Source organism: Gadus macrocephalus, chromosome 13 (genome assembly GCF_031168955.1).
Source record: "Gadus macrocephalus chromosome 13, ASM3116895v1".
Taxonomy (NCBI): domain Eukaryota; kingdom Metazoa; phylum Chordata; class Actinopteri; order Gadiformes; family Gadidae; genus Gadus; species Gadus macrocephalus.
This window is the reverse complement of record NC_082394.1, coordinates 8,508,440-8,525,123: the sequence shown is the minus strand read 5'-3', so window position 1 is coordinate 8,525,123 and position 16,684 is coordinate 8,508,440. Positions and strand designations below refer to the sequence as shown.

The 16,684-nt window shown below is 43.0% G+C and overlaps 3 protein-coding genes across 6 annotated transcripts; 1 reads left to right on the top strand and 2 right to left on the bottom strand.

Annotated features, from left to right (window-relative positions):
- Nucleotides 1–2,219: 2,219 nt before the first annotated feature.
- On the bottom strand, nucleotides 2,220–5,718 carry sec13 (SEC13 homolog, nuclear pore and COPII coat complex component). Its single transcript, XM_060069016.1, has 9 exons — nucleotides 5,586–5,718; nucleotides 5,329–5,373; nucleotides 4,631–4,746; nucleotides 4,285–4,436; nucleotides 3,987–4,120; nucleotides 3,672–3,805; nucleotides 3,442–3,562; nucleotides 3,082–3,228; nucleotides 2,220–2,740 (listed from the first exon to the last, which is right to left on the bottom strand). The coding sequence occupies exons 1-9, from the start codon at nucleotides 5,586–5,588 to the stop codon at nucleotides 2,630–2,632; spliced, it is 963 nt and encodes a 320-aa protein (XP_059924999.1). The 5' UTR covers nucleotides 5,589–5,718; the 3' UTR covers nucleotides 2,220–2,629.
- Nucleotides 5,719–5,872: 154 nt separating this feature from the next.
- LOC132470405 (uncharacterized) lies at nucleotides 5,873–7,782 on the top strand. 2 transcript variants are annotated; one of them, XM_060069017.1, is made up of 8 exons: nucleotides 5,873–6,248; nucleotides 6,515–6,585; nucleotides 6,685–6,798; nucleotides 6,894–6,937; nucleotides 7,008–7,076; nucleotides 7,155–7,193; nucleotides 7,270–7,371; nucleotides 7,566–7,782. In XM_060069017.1, exons 1-8 carry the CDS (start codon nucleotides 6,076–6,078, stop codon nucleotides 7,623–7,625), a joined length of 672 nt encoding a protein of 223 aa, XP_059925000.1. In that variant the 5' UTR covers nucleotides 5,873–6,075; the 3' UTR covers nucleotides 7,626–7,782. The 2 variants fall into 2 exon arrangements, with proteins under 2 accessions (XP_059925000.1, XP_059925001.1); XM_060069018.1 differs by having other exon boundaries at nucleotides 7,444–7,782.
- Nucleotides 7,783–7,816: 34 nt separating this feature from the next.
- On the bottom strand, nucleotides 7,817–12,444 carry LOC132470403 (uncharacterized). Of its 3 annotated transcripts, none has more exons than XM_060069014.1 (8): nucleotides 12,346–12,444; nucleotides 11,796–11,880; nucleotides 11,302–11,499; nucleotides 10,568–10,813; nucleotides 9,923–10,219; nucleotides 8,490–8,600; nucleotides 8,316–8,356; nucleotides 7,817–8,104 (listed from the first exon to the last, which is right to left on the bottom strand). In XM_060069014.1, the coding sequence occupies exons 2-8, from the start codon at nucleotides 11,836–11,838 to the stop codon at nucleotides 7,817–7,819; spliced, it is 1,224 nt and encodes a 407-aa protein (XP_059924997.1). In that variant the 5' UTR covers nucleotides 11,839–11,880; nucleotides 12,346–12,444. The 3 variants fall into 3 exon arrangements, with proteins under 3 accessions (XP_059924997.1, XP_059924998.1, XP_059924996.1); XM_060069015.1 differs by lacking the exon at nucleotides 12,346–12,444 and adding an exon at nucleotides 12,063–12,188; XM_060069013.1 differs by lacking the exon at nucleotides 12,346–12,444 and adding an exon at nucleotides 11,994–12,133.
- Nucleotides 12,445–16,684: the final 4,240 nt, after the last annotated feature.

The following is a 16,684-nucleotide window of genomic DNA, read 5'->3' as shown; positions in this document are numbered from 1 at the left end:
TCGATTTTACTGTATAGATTTAGAGAAAATGTCATTTGAAAAACGTACACATGCATATTCTCGCCTTTGCAAAATTGCATTATGTCAGCAAGTGGGCTATAGACCGAATTTCACATAAGTTCAGGCACTGACTGATATGACCATATTAACCCGTGTGCTGACTACTTGTACACAAGGAACCATGTTATTTTACTCTATAGATTTTGAGAAAATGTAATTTGAAAAACGTACACATGCATATTCTCGCCTTTGCAAAATTGCATTATGTCAGCACTTTGAAGTGGGCTATAGACCGAATTTCACATAAGTTCAGGCACTAACTGATATGACATACTAACTGTTATACCGACTACTTGTACACAAGGAACCATTATATTTTACTGTATAGATTTAGAGAAAATGTCACTGACTGATATGACCATACTAACTGTTGTACTGACTACTTGTACACAAAGAACCATGTGATTTTACTGTATAGATTTAGAGAAAATGTCATTTGAAAAACGTACACATGCATATTCTCGCCTTTGCAAATTGCATTATGTCAGCAATTTGAAGTGGGCTATAGACCGAATGTCACATAAGTTCAGGCACTGACTGATATGAACATACTAACTGTTGTACTGACTACTTGACCACAAGGAACCATTAGATTTTACTGTATAGATTTTGAGAAAATGTCATTTGAAAAACGTACACATGCATATTCTCGCCTTTGCAAATTTGCATTATGTCAGCAATTTGAAGTGGGCTAGACCGAATGTCACATAAGTTCAGGCACTGACTGATATGAACATACTAACTGTTGTACTGACTACTTGACCACAAGGAACCATTTGATTTTACTGTATAGATTTTGAGAAAATGTCATTTGAAAAACGTACACATGCATATTCTGCTGGCCAATGGAGTCGAAGGTCCGCACTGGCGGCCAACTTGCCACAGTCAGCTGCTCACCCATAACACTGTGTTGACTTGGTAGTGGTACATGTACTTTTTAAATAACCTTAACCACCTTGCTACATTTTCAAACGGTTTGTTTTGTTATAAACGTCAGAGATGTAGTTACGGCACTGCATACTTACTGATGAATAATTATGTTAGATTCTAAAAAAATTGAAATGTTCTAAAATTGGTACAATATTATAACCACGTTAATAAGGTTTGTAAGAAACCCAACCGTTGGTAAAACGGTTGAAAATGTAACAAGTTATGGTTATTTATAAAGTACATGTACCACTACCAACACAATGTTATGGGTGAGCAGCTGACTGGCAAGATGTCCGCAAGTGCGGACATTCTAGACGCCGCCAGCTAGTGTTCTATATATCTACACACGTAGGTGAAGGGTTTTATTTTGAAAACGTTGCGAGATACCACCCAAAGGCTGTTTAGAGTAAAGGCGCACGAAGATTTTGTGTGACGGCTGGCTTAACCGCGGATGAACGAATGGCGGCTCACTTGACCGCAGTTTTTAAACTCCCCCCGGGAGAGGAGGAGGGAGGATGAGAGTGAAAGGCCAGAGGTATCGCGTATCGAGGCTTGGTCCTTCTTTATAACTTTTTCATGGCTAAAGGAGCCTCTAGCGGCTTATTATGCTAATGTAGGTCAGCGGGATCTGCCTTCTGAAAGAGTAATGCGAGACATACGCAGAATGGACGGAAATCAATAGGTTTTCTTTGCCACATTCCCCATCTATTTATTTGCCACCACAAGTCAAACTTCCCATAATAGGTTTGATATTTATAAACACTATCAGGTTGTATCTGGAAGCACATCAGTTATCACCCACAGGAATTGATAGTAACTAATATGAATGTGAAAGCCTACAAAATACGAAGACGAAGTCAAGAGGCTATTCTTTTCGGCCCTTAAGGGCCAGAAGGAGACAGAGCAACTGTTTTGAATCTAGTTTTCGAGTAATGCACACTACCGTTACAGTGGTGAGAAGAAAGAAAAATAAAACAATTTCCCCTAATGTATTGTGTGTACTTGCTACTTATAAAAAAAAGAACGCACACACACAAAACAATTTACACAACACCATTTTTTTTTCATTTTTAATTTAATATCATTTACGAAAAAAAAACATACAAATCATTTCCTCCAAATTTACACTTGAAAAAGACCGCCAGGTGTCTTTGTTTAAACATGTACTAGTATTTAACAGTTTGTTTCAATCAGGTTTGATTATCCTCCACATAACTGCTCTGGGCAGCTGGGGGGGGGGGGGGGGGGGGGGGTTCAAATTAGAGGGAGGTTTAAGCTGGTTTGGAACCAGTTTCAAATCCTATTCACAAGATTCTGGAGAACCCAGGGAGAGAAACAGAACCACCAGAACTCGTTTGGTTCTGAAGGATGTGTCTGCAGATTGGTGAGCCATAATGAGAGTCAATCAGAGGGTGGCCACTAGACCCGCAAGGCATTATGGGATAGGTTGGAGTGAAGACGGAATGTTTCAGGACATCACATCTGGTGTGTGTGCGTGTGTGTGTGTGTGTGTGTACATGTTCGCGTGTGAGTGTATGCACGTGTGTTGTAATATGTGTGTGTGTTATGGTGTGTGTCACTGCTTGCTGAGTGTGTGTTATGAGATGTGTATTGTACTTCATGTGTGTGAGTGAGTGCATCACTGCTCGCTCTGCTGAGTGTCTGTGATGGAGGACACCGCCCCCTGGCCCTTGCTGACATCACTGATACAAGCCCACTGGCCGTCCATAGACTCCTTCCAGAGTGTCACCTGAAAACCAACACATACACACAAAGTATTAGCGTGATATATTGTATTTTACGACATAAGCATATGAGCATTCACTTCATGACAATGTTCGATCATATTAGCATGTAGGATATTGTCGTGCGTGCGTGCATATATATTGTACACACCCTGTTATATACACACAGCATATAACAGGGTGTTACTTTTCAGGTGAATCAAGGTTTAGTGCGTTTTCTTGTTTTTGGTCATGGTTTTCAGTTCAGTGCTATGCATACAGTATATATTTATAAAGCCAGGCTAGGCACTCTCCGCTAGCCATTCTCTGTTTTTATTTCCTCACTATTGTGTGTGTGGTGTGTTACCTTGTTGTCGCCCCCGGAGACGGCGAGGATGTTTCCAGTGATGGACCAGCTGACGTGCCAGACGACGTCAACAAACTTGTGGAGCAGCTTGGGCGTCCAGGTGTTCCCTGTCGGGTCCTCACACGTCCAGATGAACACCCGCCCATCCTGCCGGAGATCAGACACACGTTGGTCAACCCATCCAAATATCAACCTACCCACATTAAACCCGCTTTCAACCGATATCTAACCATGCAGATTCCCCATTCAATTTCTGAAAAGGTTCAGTTGGTTAAAACATACAGTATGTTGAAAATACGCTTCAAAAAGCAGTACTACAATATCCCGTGTAAGAGCCAAGTCAAAAGGTTGACTCCTCACCTGTGAGCAGCTGGCGATGGTGCTGGTGGGCAGACCAATAGAAGGAGCCCAGCCAACGTCTCTCACCCAATCGCTGTGAGCCTCAAGCTTCTGGTCCTCCTTCCATTGGCCATCTTCCTCCCTGGGGGGGGGTTCTTATTAAAGATGGTTGTAACGGCTCTGATTAATGTGCGACATTAACCTATGAATAATGTGTAGGATTTTTATATAACATAAACATCGTGACCTACTTCCAGAGTTTGACCAGGTTGTCGCATCCGCCAGAGACAAAGCGCTTGACGTAGTTTGGTTTCTGTCCTGACGGCTGGTCCACTAGACTGCCAGGGACCACAGCCGGAGCCCAGCTAACTGCGTTGCAGCCGATCTGAATAATAAACCACACCCACCAACTCATTAGAATAAAATATAAACACAAACCCATTTCAATTAACACCAACCACTGACTAAGACACCAAAAATAGAACCTCTTATTTTCTTATACAGAATAGTTTTTAAACATAATTGAACTGTTCGACTGAGACCGAGAGAGAAAGAGAGACACTGACTGTGTGTGCATTGCTGATCTTCTTCACGTCCCACTGCTGTTCTCCAGTGAAGGTGAGCAGAGAGATGGCGCCGTCAGAGCTCCCACAAGCCAGGATCAGACCAAAGTCATATGGTCCCCAGCACACCGAGTTCACTGTAGACACACATGCACACTCAATTATCTAATTGGAACCAAAGAAATTATACATCGTAAAGTCTGACCAATTATTGAGGAACACAGCAAGCCAGATAGATGGTCAGTCAGACAGTCAGTCAAACATTAATACAGATTGGTCAGTCAGACCTACAGCTCCCCACCTGAGGACTCGTGTCCTGTGTATTCGTACATCTTGTCCCAGGAGCCGTTCTCCTCCTTCCAGACGATGACCTTGCGGTCGTACGAGCAAGAGGCCAGGATGTTACCGTACATGGGGTGGGCCCATGCCACCTGCCACACAGGACCCTCGTGGCTGAGAGGAGAGGTAGGAAGGCAGAGATGGAGGGAGGGGGAGAGAGGTGGATACAAAGGGAGTGTGGGGGGGGAATAGATGGAGAGGGATAGCCGGAAAGACGAATGGAGAGAGGAATTCAAACTCTTGTTAACACTAAAAACATTCAGCAGAAGGGTTTACCAGCAGCAACCAAATAATAGTATGCGTCTCACCCCCTCAGATCTGCTACCAATATCTGCCCTCCATTCCTGACATCAAAGATCTTGACGGTGCGGTCGGATGAGCAGGTGGCCAGTCGCGTGCCATAGTAGTCCATCTGGGCATCGTGCTGACCGAAAAAAAATTCACATCAACTATCTTGGAGAACATCAACCAACCAAGAACATCTCACGACGTTCACTCTCACTATCTAGGAGACACTTGGTTGAGTTGTAAATACAGAGTCCATGAATTTGGAAAGCTCTTTGCAATATTATCTCCTGGAACTTTTTGCACTAGCAGAAAAAACCTTTACTCACATACACATACTTTTGATTCCTCTAGAGCTACTCTGAGGTTGGTCCAATTGCTTGTAGAAACCTCAACTTTCTACTGAATGGTTTGCTTGTTCTAAGCCCAGGTCATTTACTATGGATTCAAACAAGCCATGATTGCAATAAGATTGCAAAATTTGAAAGGTTAAAGTGGTTTGTGAATAAAGGTGGGATAGCCATTTAGATTCTCTCAAATAACTATTCCAAGCTTCATGTCAATGCATTAAGCATATCAAGATACCGTTGTATCTACATATTTGATGAACCATATAGGTGCATGGCGTGTCCTGTATATTGAATATAGATATTGGCAGATTTATCTAAGATTAATAGCGACAGTTAGCTTCTGAGTGATACGATAACAAACAGAAACTTACAATCATGTCCTCATGCGAGGTATCCACTGTGTTGATAACGGAGACCTGCATTACGGTGGGAAAACAACATTAATGTCATTTGTATAGAAAATTATTGCTTTGATTGACTTGCTGAAGTTGTCTTTAGCCATTATGCTAACAATAAGTAGCAAGGGTTTAGGGAGACAACAAATTACACAACATTCAAAGCAGAAAGGACATCCATTCAATGTATTTGTGTGTGTTTTAACACAAAACCGCATCTCTATCTATCTTACCATGATTGTTGTGGTGAATATTAAACCATAGATTAGGTTGATTCCCAGTGAATAAACCCGACAGGGATATTTCGACGTGGCAACAAGTTCAGAAGGCGCTTCCCGTTTCGTACGTCATCACGTCGAACCGCCGGAAACGTTAGACTCGGACCAAAGGTTCCGCACAATGAGAACTTGTTGTGGAAATTTGCCATTTGAGGTCTTGAGTAAAACGATATTCCAAATTGGATGGACAACACATGCACGCGCATGTCCATATAAAAAATGAATGACCTGAGGGGTATTCCAACAAAGTCGTTGACGAAGGCGGGGCTTAGTTGATTAAGCCCGGTTAGAACTAACGCCAACTTCCTCCACTTGAGGCTTAGGCCATTCCATCAACACAATTCAGCCGCGCTTTGTTAAGGTTAATTCAAACCAGGCTAACGTTATCGTGTATTACGTGCGCTAACGAGATAAATAACCATTCCAGGACCTTGAGTGTCGATCCATGGATAAAAGGTCCGAAAAGGCACGAGCGGGATTCTTTTCCAGCGGCGAACAGAAGCTGCTTATCGAGGTCTACGAGGACTACAAGCACATAATAACACAAAAAGGGAACACGATCATCATTAATAAAAACAGGGATGCCGCCTGGCAAGTAATCGCCGATAGGTTGAATGCGTAAGTAGTATTAAGCGTATCATATTTTAATTAAATATTGACCATAGTATTGTGATAAGGCAGATTGTCTCGAGGTAACCTGTCAGACCTGAACCCAGGTCGTCCGGGGTTCAATCCCCACGCTATTAGTAATAAAGGAAGGATTACTGGACAATTCAACGAACTTTTCATGCCATGTATTTTCCATTTCTTTGAAAAGAGAGGCATAGTAAATGCAGTCAGAAAAAAATATCTAAATTGACTAACCATAGTATTTATCTCAACAGAAGTGGTCTCGGCAACGACAAAAGAACATGGATACAGGTTAAAACCAAACATAAAAACATATTGCAGAGTGGTAAGTAGCCTACATTGGAATAGACTAGAGTATAGGCCTACTACATTGTTATAGAGGAAATTGTTAAAATTGTTGTTAATCTTGAGTTTGCTATTATAGCAACAAAGAAGAAAAGTGACAGCCTTAAGACAGGTGGGGGGAATCCACCAAAGGGCCTCACTCCAGCCGAGGACCTGGCTTTGGCCCTCAACCGGGGAAGACCATTAAAACAAGGTAGGCTATGGCTGACGGCATGCTTAGCCTACCAACTGTCATTCAGTTGGTTTTATTTTAATTGAATGATTTTCTTGTTCCTGATGACACCATAGAATTGGTGGATCCTCCACAGGAGGATGTATTTGGCCAACAAGAAGTGAGTATTTAGTTTGTTCCTGAACCTGCACATTTTTTCCCTTCAGGTTTACTAATTGTTGTTCTTGTAGGTTGAACAAATGTTCACATTGGATGAACCAGATGAGGAGGCCTCGTCTGCTGTCACCGACGTATCAGATGTAAGTGGGAAAATGTATAGTCTTTTTGGCATTTTTACATTCTCAAATGTCTTTAATAAGAACAAACACCTTCTGTAGAGCATCCCTGAGACGAGACGAGCAGCAGGACAAAATGAAGTGAGTAACTCTACTACTATACACATTGGTACCACAGAACATTTGTACAAGCTATTCTGACCTATTTGTTTCACAGGATGTCAAGGCCATTTACAAAAGGCACCTCCTGCTTGATAACGAGTATAAGCGACTGAAAATGCGCAAAGTTCAACTTGAAATCAAGAAGCTGGAAAAGGAAGTAAGTACAAATTCAAACACTGCACAGGTTCTTGTGTTTGGAATGTATTTAATTTATATTTTATTCCCACAGCTCCGGGAGGATTACTAAATAAAAAATGCATTTAATGAAAACAAATGTGGTCCTTTTTTTGTGCTCCTGGGGAAATCGTAAGACATATTTATTATATAAAAAGTCAATTATGACATTCTCAGGACGCGAACTCGGGCCGGCCGCACCACAACACCGCAGCGCTTGGTCACTCACGCAACTGATGGTTCCCGACGGCGGTAGAATATATGTAATGGCAAGTAAGTGAGTCACTCACCTATTTAAGTGATGAATGATGAACACTATTATGGAAACACGCCATCAGCGGCACATGTTGTTAACAAAATCGTATTACACAGATTGTAATGGATAGTGAAACAACGTTGTAGGAAAACGTTTTCCCGCTGCCCCGGCCCTAGTCCTGCTGTGTTAAATTGGCCAACTGTTCCTCTGAGAGGCTGCTAGAGCTCCTGGTTGCTGGACCTGTGGGGGAGGCTTCGTGTGGGGGGCGGGGGGCTGCCTTTAGAACAGGGTATTCAGCGTCCTTGGGGGTCACAACGACACAGCGCTCATCCGAGTTCGCTTTGAAGGCAACAGTTGAGTAGTGAAGAGCGGTGGAGGGGTGGGTTGCGGTGACGTAGATCGAAGAGAAGGACTTGGGCTCAAGAGGGCGCCGTTGTATCTCCTCATAGATATTAACTTCCTGGGTGGTGAGGTTAAGAAGGAAAAATAAGGCACACAGACACACCGACACAGACAAAACACACATCGACACAGACAAAACACACACCGACACAGACAAAACACGCACCCACAAAACACCCACACACACACAGAAAAAACACACACACACAGTTAAAACACACACACGCAGACAAAACACACACTGACAAAACACGTACATACATACATACCTCTCGTTTCTGTCCTTCCCTTGGGTTTCTAGATGAAAGGCCTTGAAATAAACAAGATGATTGGTTCTTGAATCAATTATTAACTTCATTTAGTGTTGTGCGGTGTAGTCTGGTGTGGTCAAGTAGCCTAGTGTGTGTGTGTGTGTGTGTGTGTGTGTGTGTGTGTGCGCTTACATTTCCATGTTCCTAGACTAACTAGCATCACCATCAGCACCCCAGCACCCACCCCCATCATTATGGAAACCGGCAGAGACCACCCATCCCTGACTGGGTCCCTGAAGGTGCCTGTGAATACAAATCCACAGTGTTAGCATGGGCTAAACTCTGCACCATTACTGTAAGCCTAACTTTCGATACAAAACCAAATGAATCATGTTATTAAGTCTGTTCACCAGTGAATCAAAGAAAAATTACTGCACACTTTGTCTATAACAGATTTACGTATTTTTCTCTTGCAAAAATAAGGTATTTTTCTCTTGCAAAAACCACTTCCCCTTTGCTCTGAAACCATCCGACCACAACGTCCCTGTGTTCAGCCCACATAGACGTGAAAGAAACTATATGTACTAATCTTCTAATCTATACTAACCTTTACATAATCCGACTAACCTGTGCTTACATACCTACTAACATTCTCACTAACCTATGCAACTGCTGTCCTATGGAACGTGTAACTGGTTCTGTTCTGGCCTGATACTCTAACCCTAAACCCTGAACACCCTAAACCCTAGGTGCCATGCCGTAATTCCGACACCTCATTGTTCCGACGCCTCAATGGTCCGAAATATTTCCCATTAAATCGACATGCCACTATGCCGACGGTTCAATGTTCCAAAAACGGAACCCATTGGTCCGAAGGTCAGTTTGTCTGACTTTTCAAAAAGGAGGCGCATTAGGCCGACGTTTCAATTTGTGTTATCTTTAGTAGCTTTAGGGCCTATATGTGTTGTTTACTGTGTTTGCAGTGGGCTTTTTTATCCTAAATAATTTCGCTGGTATTGATTTAGTCAAACTTATACCTCATACCGTGTACTTAGTAAAGTGTGTGTGTGTGTGTGTGTGTGTGTGTGTGTGTGTGTGTGTGTGTGTGTGTGTGTGTGTGTGTGTGTGTGTGTGTGTGTGTGTGTGTTCGTGCCCGTGTTGAGAATTAGAATGAAGTGAAGCGTTGTCACTTTGCTCCAATATTCATCGTGAACGTGATATGTAAGAGAGAGAGTGGGAGAGAGCGAGAGAGAGCGTGAGCGAGAGCGCGAGCGTGGTATAAAACTCTTTATATGTAGGCCTATTCGGCATATTGAACCGCCTGCATAGTGGCATGTCGATCTAATGGGAAATATTTCGGAAGGAGGCACATTAGTGCCTCCTTTTTGAAAAGTCGGACAAACTGACCTTCGGACCAATGGGTTCCGTTTTCGGAACATTGAACCGTCGGCATAGTGGCATGTCGATCTAATGGGAAATATTTCGGACCATTGAGACGTCGGAACAATGAGGCGTCGGAATTAAGGGCAGGCCCCAAACCCTAACCACGACACATCCCCACCCTGGTCCTGGACAGAAGGAGGGAACCAAACTGGTCCCGTCGCGACCCAGTGATGGTGACTCACCGATGGTCAGATTTAATTTGCTGTGGATATTTAAGGTTCCATCAGAATTCTCGGAGTAGCACCAGTACAGAGCCATGTCCCCCTCTTCTAGGGACTTGGTAGTTATGGTGAGGGTGTGGTTGTTCGTTGCGTCTTCCATGTGATGCCTTCCGTTTCTGGGTTGCGAGGTGTTCAACATGTGCCGACAATATTGCAGTTGACCACTACAGATATGCTTGACCCCCAAAGAGCCAGAGTAGTTACACTTGAAGGTTAGACTTCGACCAACCTCCGAGGTCTGGTTTTCCACTGGGACATCTGCCAGTGGGAGGACATGGGAAGACAGACCCATTGGTAAGTATAGATTAGTCACTAAAGATCGCATGCCACATATCACAAGAATAGTTGCTAAACCAGGTGTCTCCGCTCTCTAACAAGTAAACATGTTCTCTGATTGGATGGTTTCATTCCCATCTCTCCACCGTGATAGCCAGTGTGAGCATGCATCACCAGTAGGGTGCTACCATTGGTAGTGGAAGATTTGTCCCCATAAAACCCTCAGAAGTTTGAGTGCCTTGAAAATCCCTCTGTAGATGCATCACATTAATATCATTACATATACACCTCCTTCTGTTTGATTTAAATTGTAGGTGAATTAACACTCACTTTGTATCCATACTTTTTGGATCAGGACGATGTTGCTTGAGTGGTTGAACCCACACCAGTAAGTTCCATAGTCCTTGTTTGTGTGGACCTTGATCGACATGGTCTTTGGTAATATTTCTTTACATTGAAATGTATCTTCTTCTTTGCAAAAGTATTTGTCGTATTTTTGGAATTCAACAGGATAGTCACATGGTACAGAGACTTCCTCTCCTTGACCAGGACAAAGAGTGATTGGTCTTGGGCACTCTGTGAATAAAGTTTCATTTTGAACACACGTTGTCCTTGCGGGATATGCCAGGATTTGAATCAGTGCTTGCAAACCATTTCGGGCCTGTAGTCCCATTTGTATGTCCATAACTGACCCCATCAACACCTCGCCTCTCTGTTTGTTTATAGTGTGAGCTTATAAGACCTCTCAGACCTTTTTGGTTTGTCAAAAAGCAAATATCTATAGTGTTTTGCATATCAGACTTCCCGACCCACAGGTTGGGAAACACAGATTGAAATGCACTGCTACAGTCAACATAGATGTACACCAGAATACAAGCATACGGTTAAATAAATGACCAGGAACCATATCTTAAACACAAATATTTATACACATGTATCATGAATTCATAAAGCAGAAGGTAGGGTGTACGATATTCACGCCATAAGAACTTGACTGGCATATCTTGTCCCTTGTGTAACTGTTTCACATTAAGATCCACGATTGAAAACAGAACATCTCTTACCGTCTTTTACTTCGAGCTCTAGGTTACTCAACGAAAAGCAAGTCGAGTCTCCTTTCTCCAGTCTGACAATTTTGACCATCCCGTTTTCCTCTGTACGGAGCCTTTCGGTAGTATTTATGTCACAGGTCAGGTTAAAATGCTCAGGCTTGTTAAAGAACACACTTCCTCCCTTGCATCCATCGACCTTCAGCAGAGAACCTGTCACACACATCATTGCGGTTATAAGGTTATTGTTATCTGATCATTTATTAACTGTTAAATGTTAATGAAAGTTTACAGAATAAGCTTTTCTTGTAAGTTATTAAAATTTTGTCGCAGTTTGAAATTCTACTGCTTGCCCTTGCTTAGACGGGCTATGCATTGTCTGGCACGGTAAAGTGCCTGCTGCCAAGCAAGGTTTCAGCTCACTCACAAAGCCAGTGGGACAGCTCATGCTCCAATAAACCAAATACTTTGCTGTCAAGGGTGTGTAACAAGAAATGCCGTTCCATCACCTGTGGGCATGCGGAGGAGAAGGAGAAGCAAGAGGCTCCTCATCTCGCTGGTCCAGCTCTACAGCTCCTAGACTCTGGAGGGGAGCTCCAGAGAAATGAAAGACAAATTTCACCAAAAAAACGTATTCAATACTACGGTACAAATAATAATTTTAATTATAGCTAAATACTAGAGCAAATAATCATTTAAATACTTACTGTCATAAAAATAATCCTTTACGTTCTCAATAAATACTGAAGTAGGGAATAATCGAATTTTGTCCACACCTTTGTGTTACGAGTAGTAGAAGTAGTGATTATTACATCAGTGCTTCCCTCTCTTTTTCTTTATCTCTCTCTCTCTCTCTCTCTCTCTCTCTCTCTCTCTCTCTCTCTCTCTCTCTCTCTCTCTCTCTCTCTCTCTCTCTCTCTCTCTCTCTCTCTCTCTCTCTCTCTCTCTCTCTCTCTCACACTCTTCCACCACCACCAGCACTGAGTCTGACCTTTTTCTCTGCCCTAGCTTGTGTATTAGCTACCATAACCTATTTGTTAGCTGCCTTGACTTATTTACCTGTTGATTACAAGTCTTAGCTCACTGTGTTGAAGTTGTGTGATGATTGGCTGATGATAAACAGTTGGGTTTGAATTTTAATTGGAGCAGAAGTGAACGGCAGAACAGGAAGTGAAACCAAACGTTCTGCCTCCAAGCAGCAAACATGGCATCGGGCTTTATCAGACATGCTGCTACGCCTTCAACGGAAGTAACCTATATTACTCAAAAGAAACACAGATCACAATCCCTCTCAGATTGTAATCTCATACTGTCTCAACTAACTGAGAACAACAAAGTAATACTTCTTATAATAAAACATCAACAATAAGCTCAGAGAAAAAGAGCATATTTAAAGCCATATTGCTGCCTAGAGTGTGCCTCCCTCTCTACCACTGCCTATGTGCACACATTCACAGCATCGGTATCCACGTGTTCTCTGTTGTGAGATGAGAACACTTTGGATTGACCAGACTGCCAGACGTTTCTCATCGGGAGGATGGTGATGTAGACTGTAGAGGGAGTGGCGTTGTAGGAGGGTGGGGTGGTGATGTAGGAGGGTGAAGGTGAGTGGGAATAGTGTTGGATGGCAGTGGTGTAGTGGGTGGAGGTGTAGAAGGGTGGTGGTTCAGTGGGGTGGTAGTGTAGGGGGCTAAGTGGGGTGGTGTATTAGGTGGGGATGGGGTAGAAGGGTAGGGGCTGATGCAGGAGGGGGAGGAGGGATGGTGGTGGTGTTGAAGGGTGGGGATTGATGTATGAGGGTGGTGGTGTAGAAGAGTTGGGGGATATGTAGGAGGGGTGGTGGTGTAGAAGAGTTGGGGGTTATGTAGGAGGGGTGGGGGTTATGTAAGAGGGTGCTGGTGTAGCAGGGATGGTGAAGTGGGTGGTTGTGTAGAAGGGCGTTGGGTGTGTATTAGGGTGGTGGTGTAGTGGGAATGGTGTAGGAGTGTGGTGGTGTAGAGGCGTGCAGGGACGAGGTTTTGGGGAGTGTAAGTGTTGATGCAGAACACGGTGGAGATATCATCGGCAACCTCCACCAAGTTCCCCTCATCACTGTCAGAAACTCCTTTCCCTGTCTGATTGCCTTGCCTAATTGGTCCATGGCAGCTTCTTCTACTCTCTGATTGGACCATGTTCACCATTTTTTTCTTTTTTTTAACAGCCGTTTAATCCGACCCTACTGTGTTATCATGTTTCTCAGAGACGGAAGGAGAATGCAGTAGATAGCTCCATGTAAACACTGCTGTGTTAATGGTGGGAATAGGCTCTGATCCATTGATGCCAGCGTCTTCTCTGAGATAAACCATGTTCTGTAGTGGACTCTGCGATCTGTCAGTCCTCCCTGCTGCCAGAAACCGGAATCTCAGGACTCATTACAAAGCACTAACGGAAAACAGTGGATTTCAGTAAAATCAAATGGTGCCTCTATATTTTCAGGAAAATTATATTTTCCATATGGTCAGCAGTTTGATTACATCTATGTTCTATCGCTCATTTCTCCCATAATGTTTTTCATCAATAATGGACGTATCTAAGATTCAACCAGAATGTCTTCCACACTCTTCCTGACTTTGGTTTTTAGCACTAGTGTTGAATTTAGAACCCACTAGTGAAATGTACTTCTGATATGATTATTATTCACCATCACTAAAAGGAACATGTATCTGTTGTGCATATATTTTGATGCCTACAGCAATCTGCACTCTATTTAGATACTAGAAGAGACATCTTAGATGACAGTTGATTCCATGCTGTGGTCTGTTTTTTTTTCATTAATCAAAAGACGATATGATGCTTCCTCACTGCTGAGGACTGCCAGGACCTGACGTTGCTCAACGTCACTACGATCCTTTAGATGTCTTGCACTGACTGTGTAGCCCATTGGTTTATCTTCATATAGAAAAAAGGATGAGCCAAGAATAAATATAAAGAAACCTGCAAGCAGCGATTATTGGGGGTCAAGCCTAGGGTGGACGATCACGACCCTTAGGGTTTTTATCGGGTTAACAATCAAGGAAAAGCCTAGGCTTAGGTCTGTTGATACGCGTACAAACTCCTTGACGTTACCTTTAACCTTTCAGAATTATACAACCTTTTGTAACAATACATTCATGCCAGGCGTGAAACATAATGTAGGCTCTGTCGGAAAGTCATTAAGTTGATTATTAAAAGGACCAGTTCAAAATTCAAATTATTGCAGCTCTGGCATATATTGACTGTTTGACCTGCGTCAAAAATATACTGCACACATACGTCTATAAGTCTACCTTTGCATTTTTCATAGGATTCTAGTGGCGTTGTTATTTATTTTACATACCTTATAATCAGATTGTGACTGTAGGTCAAAGGGGTCAGGGAACATGATGTTAACCATTTTCTCGATTATATAAAATTGCTATAGCGCCATCATTTCACGGTATAAATGTTATTCGGCCGTCTTGGGTCACCCTCTATCGTTCTTGAAAGTTTCCAAAAAAAGGCGACTTCGGGTTGGTGGCCGTACCAGAGAAAGTGCCAGATTAAAAATGAAAAAGACAACAATCACCATGTGCTTGGCCCCTTAAAAATAAAATAATTATAAACAAAACCCATTTGGCTTCTCTGACAAGAGAGAGAGAGCGAGAGCGAAGAGAGAGAGAGAGAGAGAGAGAGAGAGAGAGAGAGAGAGAGAGAGAGAGAGAGAGAGAGAGAGAGATAGATAGAGAGAGAGAGAGAGAGAGAGAGAGAGAGAGAGAGAGAGAGAGAGAGAGAGAGAGAGAGAGAGAGAGAGAGAGAGAGAGAGGGGGGAGAGAGAGCGAGAGATGAGAAGCCAGAGAAAGTGATAGGAGTTTTGAATTTCTTTACTTTCCCTTTAGACAAAACAAATAAACAAAACAAAATATAGAAAAATACAGAGCAAAAGATACCTGATACCAAATCCCAAACAATTATGATTATAATAACTTAAAAAAGTCTTAAAGTATCTGTTCCCACCATCCTGGTAGAGGAGGGGGTTGGTCTTTTCTAGCCTGGTCTGATCTGGTCTGGTCTAGACTGGTCTGGTCTACCCTGGTCGGATTTGGGACTGATTTTCCATCGATTTAATGAGTTAGTTCAACTGATCATATTATTGTATTGCATGTAAGACTCTTCACCTTCAGTTGGTTGTTTAGCATACGGTGAATACTATGAATAATGAATGTTGACTGACAGTTGTTTTATTTAGATTCAACTTAACATAATTGATTGCTCCTGCCTGCACTGTTTATTATTGTGTATGTTAGATTACGTTAAGCCAGTGTATTTTATTCATGTTTGCATGTTAAAGTCACTTGTCTGCATGATAAAGTCACATGGTCGCATGTTAAAGACAACTGGTCGCATTTTAAAGAAACATGGTCGCATTTACAAGTCCCCTGGTCGCATGTTAATGTCACCTAGTTGCAGTTTAAAGTCACCTGGTCACAGCTAAAAGTCACATAGTTGCATGTTAAAGTCACCTGCTCTCTTGTTAATGTCACCTAGTTGCAGTTTAAAGTCACCTGGTCACAGCTAAAAGTCACATAGTTGCATGTTAAAGTCACCTGCTCTCTTGTTAAAGTCACCTGGTTGCAGGTTAAAGTCACCTCGTTGGATCTTGAAGTGATAGTCGCAATTGAAATTCACCTAGTTACATGTTAAAGCCTCCTAGTTGAATGTTAAATACACCTGGTCACAGCTAAAAGTCACTTGGTTGCAGGTTAAGGCCCCGTCCACACGAAGCCGATTTCATGGCGAAACCGCAAAGGTCTTGTACGGTTCGGCCTTCCGTCCACACGAAGCCGGCGAATCCGCTGACCGAAACCGCAAACTTCTGAAACCACCCTCGGAGGTGGTTTCAAATCTATCCGGTTTCGTTTTGGTTTCGTGTGGACGCCTGAAACCGACTGAAACCGCAAACCATGACATCATCGCCCCACCCCTCGACCTCCTAGCCAATGGCTCTTAAGCCCGCGGAGTCTCAGAAATCACAACAAAAAAGATGATGGCGGACTACAAGCTTGTAATCGTTCTGCAGCATATCATGTCCCTTGTTGGGTTGCTAAGCCATTATTTATTGAGAATCTAGTTCGCCATCGTAGAAGAGCTGTTTGTTTGTGTTGTTAGTGGTTCGGGGGGCAGCCTTTATGCGCATGCTCGCCTCTTCTTCTTCTGGATTTGTGTACCAGAAGCAGCGCCCCTTATGGGCCTGGAATGTTTACTACAGCGTTTCTACAGATCTATCCGGTTTCGCTTGGCTTCGTCTTTACGGAGATACTTCGAAACCGGATAGATCGAAACCGTAACGGTTTCGCCCGTTTCGGCTTCGTGTGGACGGGGCCTAAGTCACCCCGGTTTCAGA

What these genes read in the sequence shown, in the direction of transcription:
- sec13 (XM_060069016.1), bottom strand. An exon ending in CACAGGACACGAGTCCTCAG is followed by an intron (nt 4,121 to 4,284) that starts GTGGGGAGCTGT and finishes GTGTGTCTACAG; the next exon opens with TGAACTCGGTGTGCTGGGGA. An exon ending in TCTCCGGGGGCGACAACAAG is followed by an intron (nt 2,741 to 3,081) that starts GTAACACACCAC and finishes GTTGGTTTTCAG; the next exon opens with GTGACACTCTGGAAGGAGTC.
- LOC132470405 (XM_060069017.1), top strand. Translation starts at nt 6,076, where the DNA reads ATGGATAAAAGGTCCGAAAAGGCACGAGCGGGATTCTTTTCCAGCGGC. An exon ending in ATCGCCGATAGGTTGAATGC is followed by an intron (nt 6,249 to 6,514) that starts GTAAGTAGTATT and finishes TTATCTCAACAG; the next exon opens with AAGTGGTCTCGGCAACGACA. An exon ending in TAAAAACATATTGCAGAGTG is followed by an intron (nt 6,586 to 6,684) that starts GTAAGTAGCCTA and finishes TTGCTATTATAG; the next exon opens with CAACAAAGAAGAAAAGTGAC.
- LOC132470403 (XM_060069014.1), bottom strand. Translation starts at nt 11,838, where the DNA reads ATGAGGAGCCTCTTGCTTCTCCTTCTCCTCCGCATGCCCACAG. An exon ending in CAAATTAAATCTGACCATCG is followed by an intron (nt 8,601 to 9,922) that starts GTGAGTCACCAT and finishes TTGTATTCACAG; the next exon opens with GCACCTTCAGGGACCCAGTC. An exon ending in TAGTCTAGGAACATGGAAAT is followed by an intron (nt 8,357 to 8,489) that starts GTAAGCGCACAC and finishes GTTTATTTCAAG; the next exon opens with GCCTTTCATCTAGAAACCCA.